Source organism: Oncorhynchus nerka, linkage group LG27 (genome assembly GCF_034236695.1).
Source record: "Oncorhynchus nerka isolate Pitt River linkage group LG27, Oner_Uvic_2.0, whole genome shotgun sequence".
Lineage (NCBI taxonomy): Eukaryota > Metazoa > Chordata > Actinopteri > Salmoniformes > Salmonidae > Oncorhynchus > Oncorhynchus nerka.
Genome location: NC_088422.1, coordinates 92,771,913 through 92,791,131, shown reverse-complemented (window position 1 = coordinate 92,791,131; position 19,219 = coordinate 92,771,913). Strand labels below are relative to the sequence as shown.

Sequence of the window (19,219 nt, the reverse complement as noted above, 5' to 3'; positions counted from 1 at the left end):
CAATTGGCCCAACATCGTCCGGGTTAGGGGAGGGTTTGGCCAGCAGGGATGTCCTTGTCCCATCGCGCTCTAGCGACTCCTGTGGCAGGCCGGGCGCAGTGTACGCTGACACGGTCGCCAGGTGTACGGTGTTTCCTGCGACACATTGGTGCGGCTGGCTTCCGGGTTAAGTGGGCATTGTGTCAAGAAGCAGTGTGGTTTGGTTGGGTTGTGTTTCGGAAGACGCACGGCTCTCGACCTTCGCCTCTCCAGAGTCTGTAGGGGAGTTGCAGCGATGAGACAAGACCATAACTACCAATTGAATACCACGAAATTGGGGGGGGGAGGGATAAAACAAATATTAGAATAATTAACACACCAGAAAGAATACACCCTCTCAAACATGCACTAAGCACAAACACACACACACATTACACTTTCTGTCTGTCTTTCTTTGTGACCATTCCATTCAGATGGTGGGTGGGCGAGTGGCAGAAGTGCTCGGCCACGTGCGGTGAGAAGGGCTTGGCCAAGAGGACGGTGCTGTGCATCCAGGCCGTGAGTCTGGAGGAGAACAGAGCCCTGCAGCCCTCTGAATGTCACCACATACCCAGGCCTGAGTCAGCGGCGCCTTGTAACGCTCATGTCCCCTGCCCCGCGGACTGGTCCACAGGCAACTGGTCTGAGGTGAGGAGGCCATTCAGGGGAATGTGATACGGCTCCAGCAGTGATTCATACAGAGAAGGGAGAGGCTAAGGAAGGAAGGAACATCTGGTCTCGTCTTGTTTAATGTGGAAAATGCTGAATTTTCTGCACTGGGAGTACAAGTTGAAACAGAGGCTAATTTAACTCTGGTTCCACGATATTTGAGTGGAGTAGGCATGGGAAAGATTTTGAGGAAGCAGTTAACACACTATGTATAACCTAATTAAAATGTATACGAACTTAATTGTAAGTGAAAACTCTTATGAGCACCATGAAGAGGAGAGGAGGTGGACAGGTCCTGAAGGGTAGAGGAGGTGGACAGGTCATGAAGGGTAGAGGAGGTGGACAGGTCATGAAGAGGAGAGGAGGTGGACAGATCATGAAGAGGAGAGGAGGCGGACAGGTCCTGAAGGGTAGAGGAGGTGGACAGGTCCTGAAGGGTAGAGGAGGTGGACAGGTCCTGAAGGGTAGTGGAGGTGGACAGGTCCTGAAGGGTAGAGGAGGTGGACAGGTCCTGAAGGGTAGAGGAGGTGGACAGGTCCTGAAGGGTAGAGGAGGTGGACAGGTCCTGAAGGGTAGAGGAGGTGGACAGGTCCTGAAGGGTAGAGGAGGTGGACAGGTCCTGAAGGGTAGAGGAGGTGGACAGGTCCTGAAGGGTAGAGGAGGTGGACAGGTCCTGAAGGGTAGAGGAGGTGGACAGGTCCTGAAGGGTAGAGGAGGTGGACAGGTCCTGAAGGGTAGAGGAGGTGGACAGGTCCTGAAGGGTAGAGGAGGTGGACAGGTCCTGAAGGGTAGAGGAGGTGGACAGGTCCTGAAGGGTAGAGGAGGTGGACAGGTCCTGAAGGGTAGAGGAGGTGGACAGGTCCTGAAGGGTAGAGGAGGTGGACAGGTCCTGAAGGGTAGAGGAGGTGGACAGGTCCTGAAGAGGAGAGGAGGTGGACAGGTCAGGAATGGTAGAGGAGGTGGACAGGTCCTGAAGGGTAGAGGAGGTGGACAGGTCATGAAGTGGAGAGGAGGTGGACAGGTCCTGAAGAGTAGGTGTTTACAGGTCCTGAAGAGTAGGTGTTTACAGGTCCTGAAGAGTAGGTGTGTACAGGTCCTGAAGAATAGGTGTGTACAGTACCATGTTGTTTATAAAGTTGTCACTCTAACTGGTGTTTAGTGGGTGTAAATATAAAGCTGTGTTATCGATCAGTTACCAGTCTGTCCTAATCTGACCCTCCTCTGCTTCTCCCATAGTGCTCGCTGACGTGTGGCGGGGGTGTGCGGAGCCGAAAGGTTGTCTGTTCCAGAAACACAGGGGTGGACTGTGACCCCCGAAAGAATCCCAGTTCCCTTACTCCATGCTACCTCCAGGACTGTCCTCAGATCATCGACGTCTTCGGTGGCAGCAACGACTGGTCTGGCAGTGGTTCGTCAAGCAAGGAAATCAACGAAATCAACTCCATCCCTGACTCCAACCCCCTGCACAAACACAGTACGACTAGGGCTCAGCCAAGGGCCCCTAACAATCTGAATAACATCATCCCCCACCCGAATCACATTGACAAGACTACTGACAACTCAGCCAAAAACAATGTACCTGTGGACGATTTTTACTACGACTACAACTTCATCAAATTCCACGAGGACATTTCCTACGACTTTGGCTTGGGGAACAACGGTAAAGACTTGGTGGATGATCTTGGACCAGATCCACAACAGGAGCCTAAACCAAGTTCTAGTGCAGAAGAACATGTTTACAGAGAAACTACAACAGATCCTCCCACAACTACTACCTCACCCATTTCTACCACTTTTAAGACGACTCCTTTCATTAGGGAAGTTGAGGAACCACAAGACCCTAACCTGGACCATGCAGAGATTGATGGAAGACTACAGACGGAGAAACCCAATGAAGTAGAGCGAGAGGAGGAGGATTTACTCCTTTCAGAGGACTATTTTCTACCTGTTTCCACCACACCCTCAGCACCAGTTTTAGAGACCAGGTTATCACAAAGCTGGAAAGAAACAAACAGTAATTTTGGTTGGCCTCATTACCTCAGCACAGCAGCCAGCCCAGTGCCCACTAGCATGGGAACCACTGAGAACACACATGGGCCCCAGAGTGAAAAAAATGATGATGAAAACACTGACATTCATGTCCATTTTGATGTGAAAGACAGCAATGTTGGTACAACCATTGAATGTACCACCACTGCCCCTGTCAGCCATGACTATGAAGATGGCACCGTACCCACAACAATGGTAGAAGAGGTCAAAGAAGTGGGTGTTTTGGACTACAATTCCCACCAGGAGACTGCAATTGGACTACAATCCCCTGGCTACCAAGATAAAAAGGAGAGCCCGCTTCCACCCCTGGATCCACCTTCCCCAGGACCTGTGTTTGAGTTTGAAACATACGAGGACAGCTTTTTCACCACAACCCTGTCCCAATGGGAGGCAACCACCTCTCTTCCATACGAGCCACCAGCCCCAGACTCCACTGGGGATTACAATGGCTTTTTCCCTGGTGAACCAGACTTTGATCAGCAGGACTTTGAAATTGAGCCCAAAGCTGATAGCGAAGTCAATTTAGGGGTCACCGACAGTGACTTCACCGTGACCTCACGTCCTGTGCCTCAGGAGCCACATCTTCCACCCTCTCCTCCCCTACCTCTTTCCCATTCACTCTCAGGAAACCAGGAGAACATCAAACACAGCACATCAACAACTGGAAGTGACTCTCCTCCTCCTACTCATCTGGAAGGAGACCCTCAGTCTCCACCTCCGTCAATGTTAGCAGAGACAAAGCCAGCCACAGCCCAGTTAGAGACAGACATTTCAGCACAGTCCTCCACGACTGGGCCAACTCCATCTAAAGGGGCCAATGCGGGCCCTCCAGTCCCCTCCCCATACGGGTGGTCAGAGATTGACTACAATGAGATCCTCATCCCCCCCATGCTGAGATCCAGGGGCATGGACCCTTCCCTCACATACCAACCCCCAGTGGATGTCACCACAACCACTCCCCAGGATGGCACGAAACCCATGCCCCCCACCCAGTCCTATGAGCCAGCCGTGCCCCCACCCAGTCCCCTGAGCCAGCCGTGCCCCCACCCAGTCCCCTGAGCCAGCCGTGCCCCCACCCAGTCCCCTGAGCCAGCCGTGCCCCCACCCATTCCCCTGAGCCAGCCGTGCCCCCCACCCATTCCCCTGAGCCAGCCGTGCCCCCCACCCAGTCCCCTGAGCCAGCCGTGCCCCCACCCATTCCCCTGAGCCAGCCGTGCCCCCCACCCATTCCCCTGAGCCAGCCATGCTCACTCTGCCAACCCATTCTCCCACAACACTCTCGTGGACACCAGAGCCAACCCCAGTGCCAAACCCAGCTTCCACTCCAAACGCCACAGCTTCCTTCTGGAGAGCCGGCAACTGGAGCGCAGTGAGTTGCAACACTCTCTATGCATTCCACACATTCTCCCTGGTGTAAATGTAGTGTGTAGGAGGAACAATGCCCAGCAGTGTGCCACTATTAATGTCCCCATCCCTTTAATATGCTGACATACTGTCACCCTGGCCTTAGGTTCCTACATAAACAACCCAACTCTCCTATCATGGTGAGTGGCTGCTCTCTGACCTTTTCAGATTGCCAGCAGGGAAATATATCAGCCCGACAGGTCATGACACAGTGAATGCCACTTTCTGTCTGTGTTTTAACAGTGAAATCAAATGTGACTTGCACTCTCTCTCAAAGTCAACCACATTCACTCTGTACAGAAACACAGAACAGTCTCGTAATTCCATTGTGTTGGGTTTTTAAATGAGGAAGTATTTTGTCCTCCGTGACTAATCTCTATGTATCTGAATGGGCTGCAACTCAGTGTATTACAAGACATTGAATGATGCCTGGTTCACTCCTCACTGCCTCCCCTTGTGTTGCAGTGTTCTACTAGCTGTGGTCTGGGGGCCATCTGGAGGCTGGTGGTCTGCAGCACAGGACTGGAGTCTGACTGTGACCTGACCAAGAGGCCTGTGCCGGCCCGGCGCTGCTACCTCCGACCCTGCTCCTCCTGGAGGATAGGGAACTGGACCAAGGTGAGGCCCCACACCAGGGAGTGGACGATAATGGAATGTTGTAGCGATAACTCAGGGATGATAAGGGAATGTTGTAGCGATAACTCAGGGACGATAATGGAATATTGTAGCAATAGCTCGGGGATGATAAGGGAATGTTGTAGCGATAGCTCAGGGATGATAAAGGAATCTTGTAGCAATAACTCAGGGATGATAAGGGAATGTTGTATCGATAACCCGTGCTTCTACACCTGCATTGCTTGCTGTTTGGGGTTTTAGGCTGGGTTTCTGTACAGCACTTTGAGATATCAGCTGATGTACGAAGGGCTATATAAATAAATGTGTTTTGATTTGATGATAAGGGAATGTTGTAGTGATAACTCAGGGCTGATAAGGGAATGTTGTAGCGATAACCCAGGGATGATAAGGGAATGTTGTAGCGATAGCTCAGGGATGATAAGGGAATGTTGTAGCGATAACTCAGGGATGATAATGGAATGTTGTAGCAATAACTCAGGGATGATAAGGGAATGTTGTAGCAATAACTCAGGGATGATAAGGGAATGTTGTAGCGATAACTCAGGGATGATAATGGAATGTTGTAGCGATAACTCAAGGACGATAAGGGAATGTTGTAGCGATAACTCAGGGACTATAAGGGAATGTTGTAGCGATAACTCAGGGACTATAAGGGAATGTTGTAGCGATAACCCAGGGATGATAAGTGAATGTTGTAGCGATAACTCAGGGATGATAAGGGAATGTTGTAGCGATAACTCAAGGACGATAAGGGAATGTTGTAGCGATAACTCAGGGATGATAAGGGAATGTTGTAGCGATAACTCAGGGACTATAGGGGAATGTTGTAGCGATAACTCAGGGATGATAAGGGAATGTTGTAGCGATAACTCAGGGACTATAGGGGAATGTTGTAGCGATAACTCAGGGACTATAGGGGAATGTTGTAGCGATAACTCAGGGACTATAAGGGAATGTTGTAGCGATAACCCAGGGATGATAAGTGAATGTTGTAGCGATAACTCAGGGACTATAGGGGAATGTTGTATTGATAACTCAGGGACGATAAGGGAATGTTGTAGCGATAACTCAAGGACTATAAGGGAATGTTGTAGCGATAACTCAGGGACTATAAGGGAATGTTGTTGCGATAACCCAGGGATGATAAGGGAATGTTGTAGCGCTAACTCAGGGATGATAAGGGAATGTTGTATCGATAACTCGGGGACTATAAGGGAATGTTGTAGCGATAACTCAGGGACTATAGGGGAATGTTGTAGCGATAACTCAAGGACGATAAGGGAATGTTGTAGCGATAACTCAGGGACTATAAGGGAATGTTGTAGCGATAACTCAGGGATGATAAGGGAATGTTGTAGCGCTAACTCAGGGATGATAAGGGAATGTTGTAGCGATAACTCAGGGATGATAAGGGAATGTTGTATCGATAACTCAGGGATGGTTCAATAATGTTGTATCTGTAATGGAATGGTGTGCTGGGAATGGAACTCTGGGAAGGGAAGATACGGTGGCAGGGAAGTCAGATGCAGAATGAGCAGAACTTGGGAAGGGATGATAATAATGGTGTAGCCTCTGGAAGGGAATTTAATAGCAAAACTCAACTGACAATAAAAATAACAAGGGATATTGGAATGTAGCAAAAACTCAAGGGATATAATCAACACGTGATAAAGGTGTACTTACAAATAAACAATCCCACACAAAGACATGGGGGGAACAGAGGGTTAAATACACAATAAGTGTTTGAGGGAATTGAAACCAGGTGTGAGGAAAAACAAGACAAAACACATGGAAAATGAAAAGTTGATTGATGATGACTAGAAGACCTCAGGGAAGGGCCGTCCTCTGGGATGGGGCCCTCTGAACAAGGAATGAGGATCCGAAGGGACGATAATGGGGAAGTCGATGGACAGATCATGAGCTCATGTTTGGGACGATAATGGAATGTTGTAGCAATAACTCTGGGATGGGCCGATAATGGAATGGTGTAGCAATAACTCTGGGAAGGGATGATAATGGAATGGTGTAGCAATAACTCAGGGAAGGGACGATAATGGAATGGTGTAGCAATAACTCTGGGATGGGACGATAATGGAATGGTGTAGCAATAACTCAGGGAAGGGAATGGTGTAGCAATAACTCAGGGACATAATGGAATGGTGTAGCAATAACTCAGGAAGGGACGATAATGGAATGGTGTAGCAATAACTCTGGGATGGGATGATAATGGAATGGTGTAGCAATAACTCTGGGAAGGGACGATAATGGAATGGTGTAGCAATAACTCAGGGAAGGGACGATAATGGAATGGTGTAGCAATAACTCTGGGATGGGACGATAATGGAATGGTGTAGCAATAACTCAGGGAAGGGATGATAATGGAATGATGTAGCAATAACTCTGGGATGGGACGATAATGGAATGGTGTAGCAATAACTCAGGGAAGGGACGATAATGGAATGGTGTAGCAATAACTCAGGGAAGGGACGATAATGGAATGGTGTAGCAATAACTCTGGGAAGGGACGATAATGGAATGGTGTAGCAATAACTCTGGGAAGGGACGATAATGGAATGGTGTAGCAATAACTCTGGGAAGGGATGATAATGGAATGGTGTAGCAATAACTCAGGGAAGGGACGATAATGGAATGGTGTAGCAATAACTCTGGGATGGGACGATAATGGAATGGTGTAGCAATAACTCTGGGAAGGGATGATAATGGAATGGTGTAGCAATAACTCAGGGAAGGGATGATAATGGAATGGTGTAGCAATAACTCTGGGAAGGGACGATAATGGAATGGTGTAGCAATAACTCTGGGAAGGGATGATAATGGAATGGTGTAGCAATAACTCTGGGAAGGGACGATAATGGAATGGTGTAGCAATAACTCAGGGAAGGGATGATAATGGAATGGTGTAGCAATAACTCAGGGAAGGGACGATAATGGAATGGTGTAGCAATAACTCTGGGAAGGGATGATAATGGAATGGTGTAGCAATAACTCAGGGAAGGGACGATAATGGAATGGTGTAGCAATAACTCTGGGAAGGGACGATAATGGAATGGTGTAGCAATAACTCAGGGAAGGGACGATAATGGAATGGTGTAGCAATAACTCAGGGAAGGGATGATAATGGTGTAGCAATAACTACAATAACAATAAGGGAAGGGACGATATTGGAATCTTGCATCATGACACAGGGATGATAATTGAATGTTGTATCATGACCCAGGGATGATAATGGAATGTTGTATCATGACCCAGGGATGATAATGGAATCTTGCATCATGACACAGGGATGATAATGGAATGTTGTATCATGACCCAGGGATGATAATGGAATATTGTATCATGACTCAGGGATGATAAAGGAATGTTGTATCATGACTCAGGCATGGGACAATAATGGAATGGTATCGCGATAACTCATGGATGGGGCGATAATGGAATGTTGTATTGCAATAACAATGATGGGATAATGGAATATTAATGCATTAATAATACATCAGTCAGTATAGTATCAAGCAACTTTTTATCACGATAACAGGATTGTTTAAGCTCCGTCCCTCTCACCCTCTTTCGCCCCAGTGTTCCAAGAACTGTGGTGGTGGGGTGACCCTGCGTGAGATCCAGTGCTTTGACACCAGGGACCAGAGGCCTTTGCGGCCCTTCCACTGTCAGACCGTGTCTACCCGGCCGGTAGCACGCATACCCTGCCTACCCCAGCCCTGCCTGGACTGGTACTCTTCTTCCTGGGGACAGGTTAGTTACATCCTTTCCTCCCATCTCCTTCTCTCCTCACCTCTCTCCTTACTGCCCATAGTTATGCCTAACCTCTCACTGTGATAGTTGTGATTATCTTCTGTGACAGTTCATTTGTAGTAAGACGTTATCATCACTGTGATAGTTGATGTGTAATAAGGGGTTATCACTGTGCTAGCTGATGTGTAATACGGAGTAATATTTACTGTGATAGTTGATGTGTAATAAGGGGTTATCACTGTGATAGCTGATTTGTAATAAGGGGTTATCACTGTGATAGTTGATTTGTAATAAGGGGTTATCACTGTGATAGTTTATGTGTAATAAGGAGTTACCTACATAGTTACCCTCATGCAATGTTAAGTGCTTTGAGACTGTCTGAAAAGCACTATGCACAGTCATGGTTATCCTTAAAAGTGTGTGTGTGTGTGTGTGTGTGTGTGTGTGTGTGTGTGTGTGTGTGTGTGTGTGTGTGTGTGTGTGTGTGTGTGTGTGTGTGTGTGTGTGTGTGTGTGTGTGTGTGTGTGTGTGTGTGTGTGTTTCCCAGTGCTCTGAGGTGTGTGGGGGAGGGGAGCAGCAGCGTCTGGTTACCTGTCCAGAAGAGGATCGCTGTGACGAGGACCATCTGCCCAGCAACATCCAGGCCTGTAACAGCCAACCCTGTACCCAATGGGTCACTGGCTCCTGGGGACAGGTAAGAGAAGCATACTGTGCACACAAACACAGCCTACAGGTGTTGGGTGTATGTGAAGGATGTTCCATTGTGCCTTCGTTTACACTAATGTTGCATTGTGTTGTGTACCTACTCACATGCACCCACACAGAGAAATAATCACAGACAACCACAGAACCATACTACGTGATTGTTTACGCTCTGCGGTAGTAGATGTTCTGTCTTAGACTTTAATGTGTGAATCACAATACAGGATTGAAAAAATTCAGGATTGAAAACATTTGGGATTGTAAACAAAGCTATAGGAACTCCTAGGTGGGAGAGTAGAATAGAATGGAACTCCTAGGTGGGAGAATAGAATGGAACTCCTAGGGGGGACAGTAGAATAGAATGGAACTCCTAGGGGGGACAGTAGAATAGAATGGAACTCCTAGGTGGGAGAGTAGAATAGAATGGAACTCCTAGGTGGGAGAGTAGAATAGAATGGAACTCCTAGGTGGGAGAGTAGAATAGAATGGAACTCCTAGGTGGGAGAGTAGAATAGAATGGAACTCCTAGGTGGGAGAGTAGAATAGAATGGAACTCCTAGGTGGGAGAGTAGAATAGAATGGAACTCCTAGGTGGGAGAGTAGAATATAATGGAACTCCTAGGTGGGAGAGTAGAATGGAATGGAACTCCTAGGTGGGAGAGTAGAATAGAATGGAACTCCTAGGTGGGAGAGTACAATAGAATGGAACTCCTGGGTGGGAGAGTAGAATAGAATGGAACTCCTAGGTGGGAGAGTAGAATAGAATGGAACTCCTAGGTGGGAGAGTAGAATAGAATGGAACTCCTAGTTGGGAGAGTAGAATACAATGGAACTTCTAGGTGGGAGAGTAGAATAGAATGGAACTCCTAGGTGGGAGAGTAGAATAGAATGGAACTCCTAGGTGGGAGAGTAGAATAGAATGGAACTCCTAGGTGGGAGAGTAGAATAGAATGGAACTCCTAGGTGGGAGAGTAGAATAGAATGGAACTCCTAGGTGGGAGAGTAGAATAGAATGGAACTCCTAGTTGGGAGAGTAGAATAGAATGGAACTCCTAGTTGGGAGAGTAGAATAGAAGGGAACTCCTAGTTGGGAGAGTAGAATAGAATGGAACTCCTAGTTGGGAGAGTAGAATAGAAGGGAACCCCTAGGTGGGAAATTCACAAACACATGCAAATTGTAACTGAATGAAAATGGAGCTGAAGCTTTGCTTTGAATAACACAGAAACTCATATTACCTCATGAGAACTCTACAAAGACTTCTCTTCAGCAAAGAATAGAATGACTGTGGTTTTGTTAAAACCCGCAATACAAAGCAATTTCTGAGTCTGAACTAGAAAGCTACAAAAATGATTATTGACTTCAAGCTGCAGAAGGTGAGCACCCCAACATGTTTCAGACCTCATACTGTTCAGCCAGCAATTACATGACTCATCCAGAGCCCACAACCCCCTCCATCACTCCTTCCATCCTCCCTCAGAAGTTGCAGCCAAACCAGTCGTTGATCGCAACAAGTACTGCTTTAATCCCAAACCACGTCAAAACTGCAAGACACCCTTTACTAGGAGGGAGAGAGGAAGAGAAAATGCACACTCACCAAGTCCTCCACTAAGCCTTTGTATTGCCTCCCTCAAGCTAGTGTCTGACCTAGCTTAACACGAGCACACACACAGAGCCATGCTCCCTATGGATCTGTGTGTTTGTGTGTGCCAGGCACGTGCCCACCTCAGGGGCTTGATGAGGAATGACTTTCACCATGATTAGAATGTGGGGGAGATGCAGCCATCAGGCCTGCTGCTGTGTAGCTGATGTGCTTTGATTTGCTCGGTGGTAATGGCCTTAAGAGGAGGGAGAGGCAGGCTGAGCCAGGCTGGTGTGGTACACTATAGGAAGCAAGGAAGCTATTGACGTGGGTAGCCTAGGTTTGTGGCAGACGCTGTGCATCTAATCTAATTACTGTGATCAAGAACACTCTATAAATGGACTGATGTCGTAGTTACTGCTCATTACCGACCGGATCAATCACTGCCTGTTGTCAATCAATGTTCTTGGTGAACTGTGATTAAAACGGTGTTTGCCAGTTCTTCTGTGGAAAACACCTTGTCTTGTCACTGCCATAGGACTGGATCATTATTGAACCTTTTTGGAGGATTGTACTCCATGTCTTTATCTCTTAAGGGACACACACAACACCAGTACAGTATTGCAGCAGGTAGTCACATATAGGGCTGTAAGCGGTCACATATAGGGCTGTAGCGGTCACATATAGGGCTGTAGCGGTCACATATAGGGCTGTAGCGGTCACATATAGGGCTGTAGCGGTCACATATAGGGCTGTAGCGGTCACATATAGGGCTGTAGCGGTCACATATAGGGCTGTAGCGGTCACATATAGGGCTGTAAGCGGTCACATATAGGGCTGTAGCGGTCACATATAGGGCTGTAGCGGTCACATATAGGGCTGATTAGCGGTCACATATAGGGCTCACATATAGGGCTGTAGCGGTCACATATAGGGCTGTAGCGGTCACATATAGGGCTGTAGCGGTCACATATAGGGCTATAGTGTAGCGGTCACATATAGGGCTGTAGCGGTCACATATAGGGCTGTAGCGGTCACATATAGGGCTGTAGCGGTCACATATAGGGCTGTAGCGGTCACATATAGGGCTGCAGCGGTCACATATAGGGCTGTAGCGGTCACATATAGGGCTGCAGCGGTCACATATAGGGCTGTAGCGGTCACATATAGGGCTGTAGCGGTCACATATAGGGCTGTAGCGGTCACATATAGGGCTGTAGCGGTCACATATAGGGCTGTAGCGGTCACATATAGGGCTGTAGCGGTCACATATAGGGCTGCAGCGGTCACATATAGGGCTGTAGCGGTCACATATAGGGCTGTAGCGGTCACATATAGGGCTGCAGCGGTCACATATAGGGCTGCAGCGGTCACATATAGGGCTGTGAGCGGTCACATATAGGGCTGCAGCGGTCACCATGATATAGGGCTGTAGCGGTCACATATAGGGCTGTAGCGGTCACATATAGGGCTGCTAGCGGTCACATATAGGGCTGTAGCGGTCACATATAGGGCTGCAGCGGTCACATATAGGGCTGCAGCGGTCACATATAGGGCTGTAGCGGTCACATATAGGGCTGTAGCGGTCACATATAGGGCTGCAGCGGTCACATATAGGGCTGCAGCGGTCACATATAGGGCTGTAGGTCACATATAGGGCTGTAGCGGTCACATATAGGGCTGTAGCGGTCACATATAGGGCTGTAGCGGTCACATATAGGGCTGTAGCGGTCACATATAGGGCTGCAGCGGTCACATATAGGGCTGCAGCGGTCACATATAGGGCTGCAGCGGTCACATATAGGGCTGCAGCGGTCACATATAGGGCTGCAGCGGTCACATATAGGGCTGGGTCACATGGGCTGCAGCGGTCACATATAGGGCTGCAGCGGTCACATATAGGGCTGCAGCGGTCACATATAGGGCTGCAGCGGTCACATATAGGGCTGCAGCGGTCACATATAGGGCTGCAGCGGTCACATATAGGGCTGCAGCGGTCACATATAGGGCTGTAGCGGTCACATATAGGGCTGCAGCGGTCACATATAGGGCTGCAGCACATATAGGGCTGCAGCGGTCACATCACAGGGCTGCATCACATATAGGGCTGCAGCGGTCACATATAGGGCTGTAGCGGTCACATATAGGGCTGCAGCGGTCACATATAGGGCTGTAGCGGTCACATATAGGGCTGCAGCGGTCACATATAGGGCTGCAGCGGTCACATATAGGGCTGCAGCGGTCACATATAGGGCTGCAGCGGTCACATATAGGGCTGCAGCGGTCACATATAGGGCTGCAGCGGTCACATATAGGGCTGCAGCGGTCACATATAGGGCTGCAGCGGTCACATATAGGGCTGCAGCGGTCACATATAGGGCTGCAGCGGTCACATATAGGGCTGCAGCGGTCACATATAGGGCTGCAGCGGTCACATATAGGGCTGCAGCGGTCACATATAGGGCTGCAGCGGTCACATATAGGGCTGCAGCGGTCACATATAGGGCTGCAGCGGTCACATATAGGGCTGCAGCGGTCACATATAGGGCTGCAGCGGTCACATATAGGGCTGCAGCGGTCACATATAGGGCTGTAGCGGTCACATATAGGGCTGTAGCGGTCACATATAGGGCTGTAGCGGTCACAGAGTTTTGTCAGCTGGTGATTGTCAAGCAAATAACTGCCGGTCTCACGGTAATTGACCGTTAATTAACATTAACACATTTAGCATTTTCTAGCTTCCACACACAGCTTACACGCCACTAATGCAGACCTTTGGAACATCTACATTTAAAAAAGTCTAATAAATCCATGTAATATAGCTGACACCTTCTCAATAAATCCATGTAATATAGCTGACACCTTCTCAATAAATCCATGTAATATAGCCGACACCTTCTCAATAAATCCATGTAATATAGCCTACACCTTCTCAATAAATCCATGTAATATAGCCGACACCTTCTCAATAAATCCATGTAATATAGCCTACACCTTCTCAATAAATCCATGTAATATAGCCGACACCTTCTCAATAAATCCATGTAATATAGCCGACACCTTCTCAATAAATCCATGTAATATAGCCGACACCTTCTCAATAAATCCATGTAATATAGCCGACACCTTCTCAATAAATCCATGTAATATAGCCTACACCTTCTCAATAAATCCATGATTTATTCCAGACAGGTCTAAAGAAACATGATGTGAAGAAGAACAGAATAGCAGACTCTGAGTTGTCCTTATGTTAGGTCCTGATCCGGCTATGTCATATGGCTGTGGGCTACACTAGTTCATTTAGCAGACAGGATTTGGTTAGAATGACATTATTTTATTCTACTTTATATTACTTTATAGTATGAAGAATACTATTCTGTGTTGAGCGGTCAACAAAGAAACAGGTACTTCTAGATGCTTCATTTAAAGTTATTAATGTAACTTTGTTCTACAAACGTTGGACTGTATGTTTTGATTTTTTTATACATTGTAAGGCTGCATCATGCGACTCTACAATTATTTGTAAAAAAAATTGCATTAAAAAGCACGAGCTCTGCTTTGTTTTTTTTGCGCAGGCTGTACACACTTCATCAGTCTCTCATTCACAGTTTGACAAGCACTTTATAATGTCTGGAATTTCCCAGCGCCATCCCCTTTATGTGGCCGTAATGCCTCTTTAAAAAATCCTTGCCTTTTGTGGCCGTTGTGCCCTTGAGCTGAATATAATAATTATAATTCCCTTCTCCCTACGTGCTCTGAAGCACCTCTCACTCACATAGCTCTCTGTCACGTCACGCAGATATTGGAAGAACTGTCCACATTTCATTTTCATCACCCAACAAGATCAGTAGGCCTAACGAACATCAAAAGCACTAGCCTATGTCAATCTACTATCCCACATCAAGTACAAAAGTTGACCTATTCTGTGCGAGAAATAAATATTCCAAACATAGTCTGAGACAGTTGTGGGATGCAAGAGATCCCAAATTAATACAATCACTAGCATCCAAAACCCTCTTTTTACACAATGAGGCTAACGCAACAGATCAGAACGTTTAGCTTCAAATGTTGATGAACTATTAGGCTATTTCTTCACATTATAAGCACAGCAATGTGCACACAGCAATAGGTTATAAGCGTGACTGTTCCATTAACAGGAAAACACCATCATCATAAGAAGTGACCGCAAATGTGATTATGCATGTAATGCTTTTATTTAAAAAGGTGCATTTTTATGGTGAAAATTATTTTCTCCAAACGTGAAACTCCCGCATTGCATATGTATGCTAGTTAGGCTCTACACCCATTATGAAGGTGATTTAATGTGCTTCATTTAAAAAAGTTATTGGACACTTTAGTTGTGATACAAATCTTATCAAAACATATAGGCCTATGGGCTAGGCTACATGAGGTGTGGCACTATGATATGAAAAGTCGCAACAACAAACAATGGGCATCATTCACAAGTAATTATAATATGTTACAAGTGATCGGCTAATGTTGTCACCCATCAGACTATTTTTGATTTAATCTTGTCTTTACATATGCTGAATAATGTATGTGTGACATTTTGTTTTGATTTAGAATGAACCATTATCATGCACCTGTCTGGAAACAGGGGCAGCGGGAAAAATACATGTCATCTATGCACTTAAATAGCCAATGGAAGATGCTTTTCCCGTGGTTCGTTGTCATGCCAGACAGGTAGGCTATACTCCTGTTGTAAAGAGAAGCAGTGTGCTTTTCCCATGGTTCGTTGTCATGCCAGACAGGTAGGCTATACTCCTGTTGTAAAGAGAAGCAGTGTGCTTTTCCCAGACAGGTGGTTCTCTGTTGTCAGTGTGCTTTTCCCATGGTTCGTTGTCATGCCAGACAGGTAGGCTATACTCCTGTTGTAAAGAGAAGCAGTGTGCTTTTCCCATGGTTCGTTGTCATGCCAGACAGGTAGGCTATACTCCTGTTGTAAAGAGAAGCAGTGTGCTTTTCCCATGGTTCGTTGTCATGCCAGACAGGTAGGATATACTAAAGAGAAGCAGTGTGCTTTTCCCATGGTTCGTTGTCATGCCAGACAGGTAGGCTATACTCCTGTTGTAAAGAGAAGCAGTGTGCTTTTCCCATGGTTCGTTGTCATGCCAGACAGGTAGGCTATACTCCTGTTGTAAAGAGAAGCAGTGTGCTTTTCCCGTGGTTCGTTGTCATGCTAGGCTTTCCTGTTGTAAAGAGAAGCAGTGTGCTTTTCCCGTTGTCATGCCAGACAGGTAGGCTATACTCCTGTTGTAAAGAGAAGCAGTGTAAGACAGGTAGGATATACTCCTGTTGTAAAGAGAAGCAGTGTGCTTTTCCCGTGGTTCGTTGTCATGCCAGACAGGTAGGCTATACTCCTGTTGTAAAGAGAAGCAGTGTGCTTTTCCCATGGTTCGTTGTCATGCCAGACAGGTAGGCTATACTGTTGTAAAGAGAAGCAGTGTGCTTTTCCGTGGTTCGTTGTCATGTTGTTGTAAAGAGAAGCAGTGTGCTTTTCCCATGGTTCGTTGTCATGCCAGACAGGTAGGCTATACTTCCTGTTGTCATGCCAGATGCCAGGTAGGCTATACTCCTGTTGTAAAGAGAAGCAGTGTGCTTTTCCCATGTTGTTGTCATGCCAGACAGGTAGGCTATACTCCTGTTGTAAAGAGAAGCAGTGTGCTTTTCCCATGGTGGTTCATGCCAGACAGGTTGTCATGTAAAGAGAAGCAGGTAGGCTATACCCTGTTGTAAAGAGAAGCAGTGTGCTTTTCCCATGGTTGTCATGCCAGACAGGTAGGCTATACTCCTGTTGTAAAGAGAAGCAGTGTGCTTTTCCCGTGGTTCGTTGTCATGCCAGACAGGTAGGCTATACTCCTGTTGTAAAGAGAGTGTGCTTTTCCCGTGGTTCGTTGTCAGCAGTGGCTATACTCCTGTTGTAAAGAGAAGCAGTGTGCTTTTCCCATGGTTCGTTGTCATGCCAGACAGGTAGGCTATACTTCTGTTGTAAAGAGAAGCAGTGTGCTTAATATGAGGACAGTTGAGAAATACATTTAGTAGACCTAGTCTATAGAAAGCTGATGGGATCCTGCTTTTTTTTAATAGAGGCCATAACTCTGTTTTCTCACACAGTTGCATAGCCTATAGAAATGTTGAGCAACATGAGCTCATGGGCTCTCATCAAGTGTTGGATTAGGTTTTCCATACCATTTGCATTGATGTCAGAGTGATTAGAGGGACAATAGAGTGCTGAGTACCAGGCAGTTAGTAAGTTTGGTAGGCTACTAATGACCAGCAGCAGCATCAGAGCTTGGAGAAGCCTAATTACCATGACTAAACGGTCACGTGGAATTTGACTGCCTTCATGACTTGTGTCTGCTGGTGTGGCGGTGACACGGTCAACGTAACAGCCCTAGACACATGAAGCTATTCTGCAGGTTACTTGTCCTGTCGTGAAGATGTGGTGTTTCTTTAAGTCTGCCTGTCTACAGTATATTACAGAAGAATCTAATGTGTTAGTGTTTAGATTCTGTTCTATGTCTTATTACATTTACATTTGACATTTAAGTCATTTAGCAGACACTCTTATCCAGAGCGACTTACAAATTGGTGCATTCACCTTATGACATCCAGTGGAACAGTAGTGCATCTAAATCTTTTAAGGGGGTGGTGAGAGGGATTACTTTATCCTATCCTAGGTATTCCTTAAAGAGGTGGGGTTTCAGGTGTCTCCGGAAGGTGGTGATTGTCTCCGCTGTCCTGGCGTCGTGAGGGAGTTTGTTCCACCATTGGGGGGCCAGAGCAGCGAACAGTTTTGACTGGGCTGAGCGGGAACTGTACTTCCTCAGTGGTAGGGAGGCGAGCAGGCCAGAGGTGGATGAACGCAGTGCCCTTGTTTGGGTGTAGGGCCTGATCAGAGCCTGGAGGTACTGAGGTGCCGTTCCCCTCACAGCTCCGTAGGCAAGCACCATGGTCTTGTAGCGGATGCGGGCTTCAACTGGAAGCCAGTGGAGAGAGCGGAGGAGCGGGGTGACGTGAGAGAACTTGGGAAGGTTTAACACCAGACGGGCTGCGGCGTTCTGGGTGAGTTGTAGGGGTTTAATGGCACAGGCAGGGAGCCCAGCCAACAGCGAGTTGCAGTAATCCAGACGGGAGATGACAAGTGCCTGGATTAGGACCTGCGCCGCTTCCTGTGTGAGGCAGGGTCATACTCTACGGATGTTGTAGAGCATGAACCTACAGGAACGGGCCACCGCCTTGATGTTAGTTGAGAACGACAGGGTGTTGTCCAGGATCACGCCAAGGTTCTTAGCGCTCTGGGAGGAGGACACAATGGAGTTGTCAACCGTGATGGCGAGATCATGGAACGGGCAGTCCTTCCCCGGGAGGAAGAGCAGCTCCGTCTTGCCGAGGTTCAGCTTGAGGTGGTGATCCGTCATCCACACTGATATGTCTGCCAGACATGCAGAGATGCGATTCGCCACCTGGTCATCAGAAGGGGGAAAGGAGAAGATTAATTGTGTGTCGTCTGCATAGCAATGATAGGAGAGACCATGTGAGGTTATGACAGAGCCAAGTGACTTGGTGTATAGCGAGAATAGGAGAGGGCCTAGAACAGAGCCCTGGGGGACACCAGTGGTGAGAGCACGTGGTGTGGAGATGGATTCTCGCCACGCCACCTGGTAGGAGCGACCTGTCAGGTAGGACGCAATCCAAGCGTGGGCCGCGCCGGAGATGCCCAACTCGGAGAGGGTGGAGAGGAGGATCTGATGGTTCACAGTATCGAAGGCAGCCGATAGGTCTAGAAGGATGAGAGCAGAGGAGAGAGAGTTAGCTTTAGCAGTGCGGAGCGCCTCCGTGATACAGAGAAGAGCAGTCTCAGTTGAATGACTAGTCTTGAAACCTGACTGATTTGGATCAAGAAGGTCATTCTGAGAGAGATAGCGGGAGAGCTGGCCAAGGACGGCACGTTCAAGAGTTTTGGAGAGAAAAGAAAGAAGGGATACTGGTCTGTAGTTGTTGACATCGGAGGGATCAGTGTAGGTTTTTTCAGAAGGGTGCAACTCTCGCTCTCTTGAAGACGGAAGGGACGTAGCCAGCGGTCAGGGATGAGTTGATGAGCGAGGTGAGGTAAGGGAGAAGGTCTCCGGAAATGGTCTGGAGAAGAGAGGAGGGGATAGGGTCAAGCGGGCAGGTTGTTGGGCGGCCGGCCGTCACAAGACGCGAGATTTCATCTGGAGAGAGAGGGAGAAAGAGGTCAGAGCACAGGGTAGGGCAGTGTGAGCAGAACCAGCGGTGTCGTTTGACTTAGCAACGAGGATCGGATGTCGTCGACCTTCTTTTCAAAATGGTTGACGAAGTCATCTGCAGAGAGGGAGGAGGGGGGGAGG

General features: G+C 47.6%; 1 protein-coding gene across 1 annotated transcript in view; it reads left to right on the top strand.

Annotated features, from left to right (window-relative positions):
- Window positions 1–19,219, top strand: part of LOC115124005 (A disintegrin and metalloproteinase with thrombospondin motifs 7) — a 185,129-nt gene that overhangs the window by 128,098 nt on the left and 37,812 nt on the right. The window contains 7 exon segments of the mRNA XM_065011186.1: window positions 453–666; window positions 1,924–3,838; window positions 3,841–3,927; window positions 3,930–4,105; window positions 4,606–4,758; window positions 8,371–8,544; window positions 9,092–9,238. Of these exon segments, the coding sequence (XP_064867258.1) occupies window positions 453–666; window positions 1,924–3,838; window positions 3,841–3,927; window positions 3,930–4,105; window positions 4,606–4,758; window positions 8,371–8,544; window positions 9,092–9,238 (2,866 nt within the window).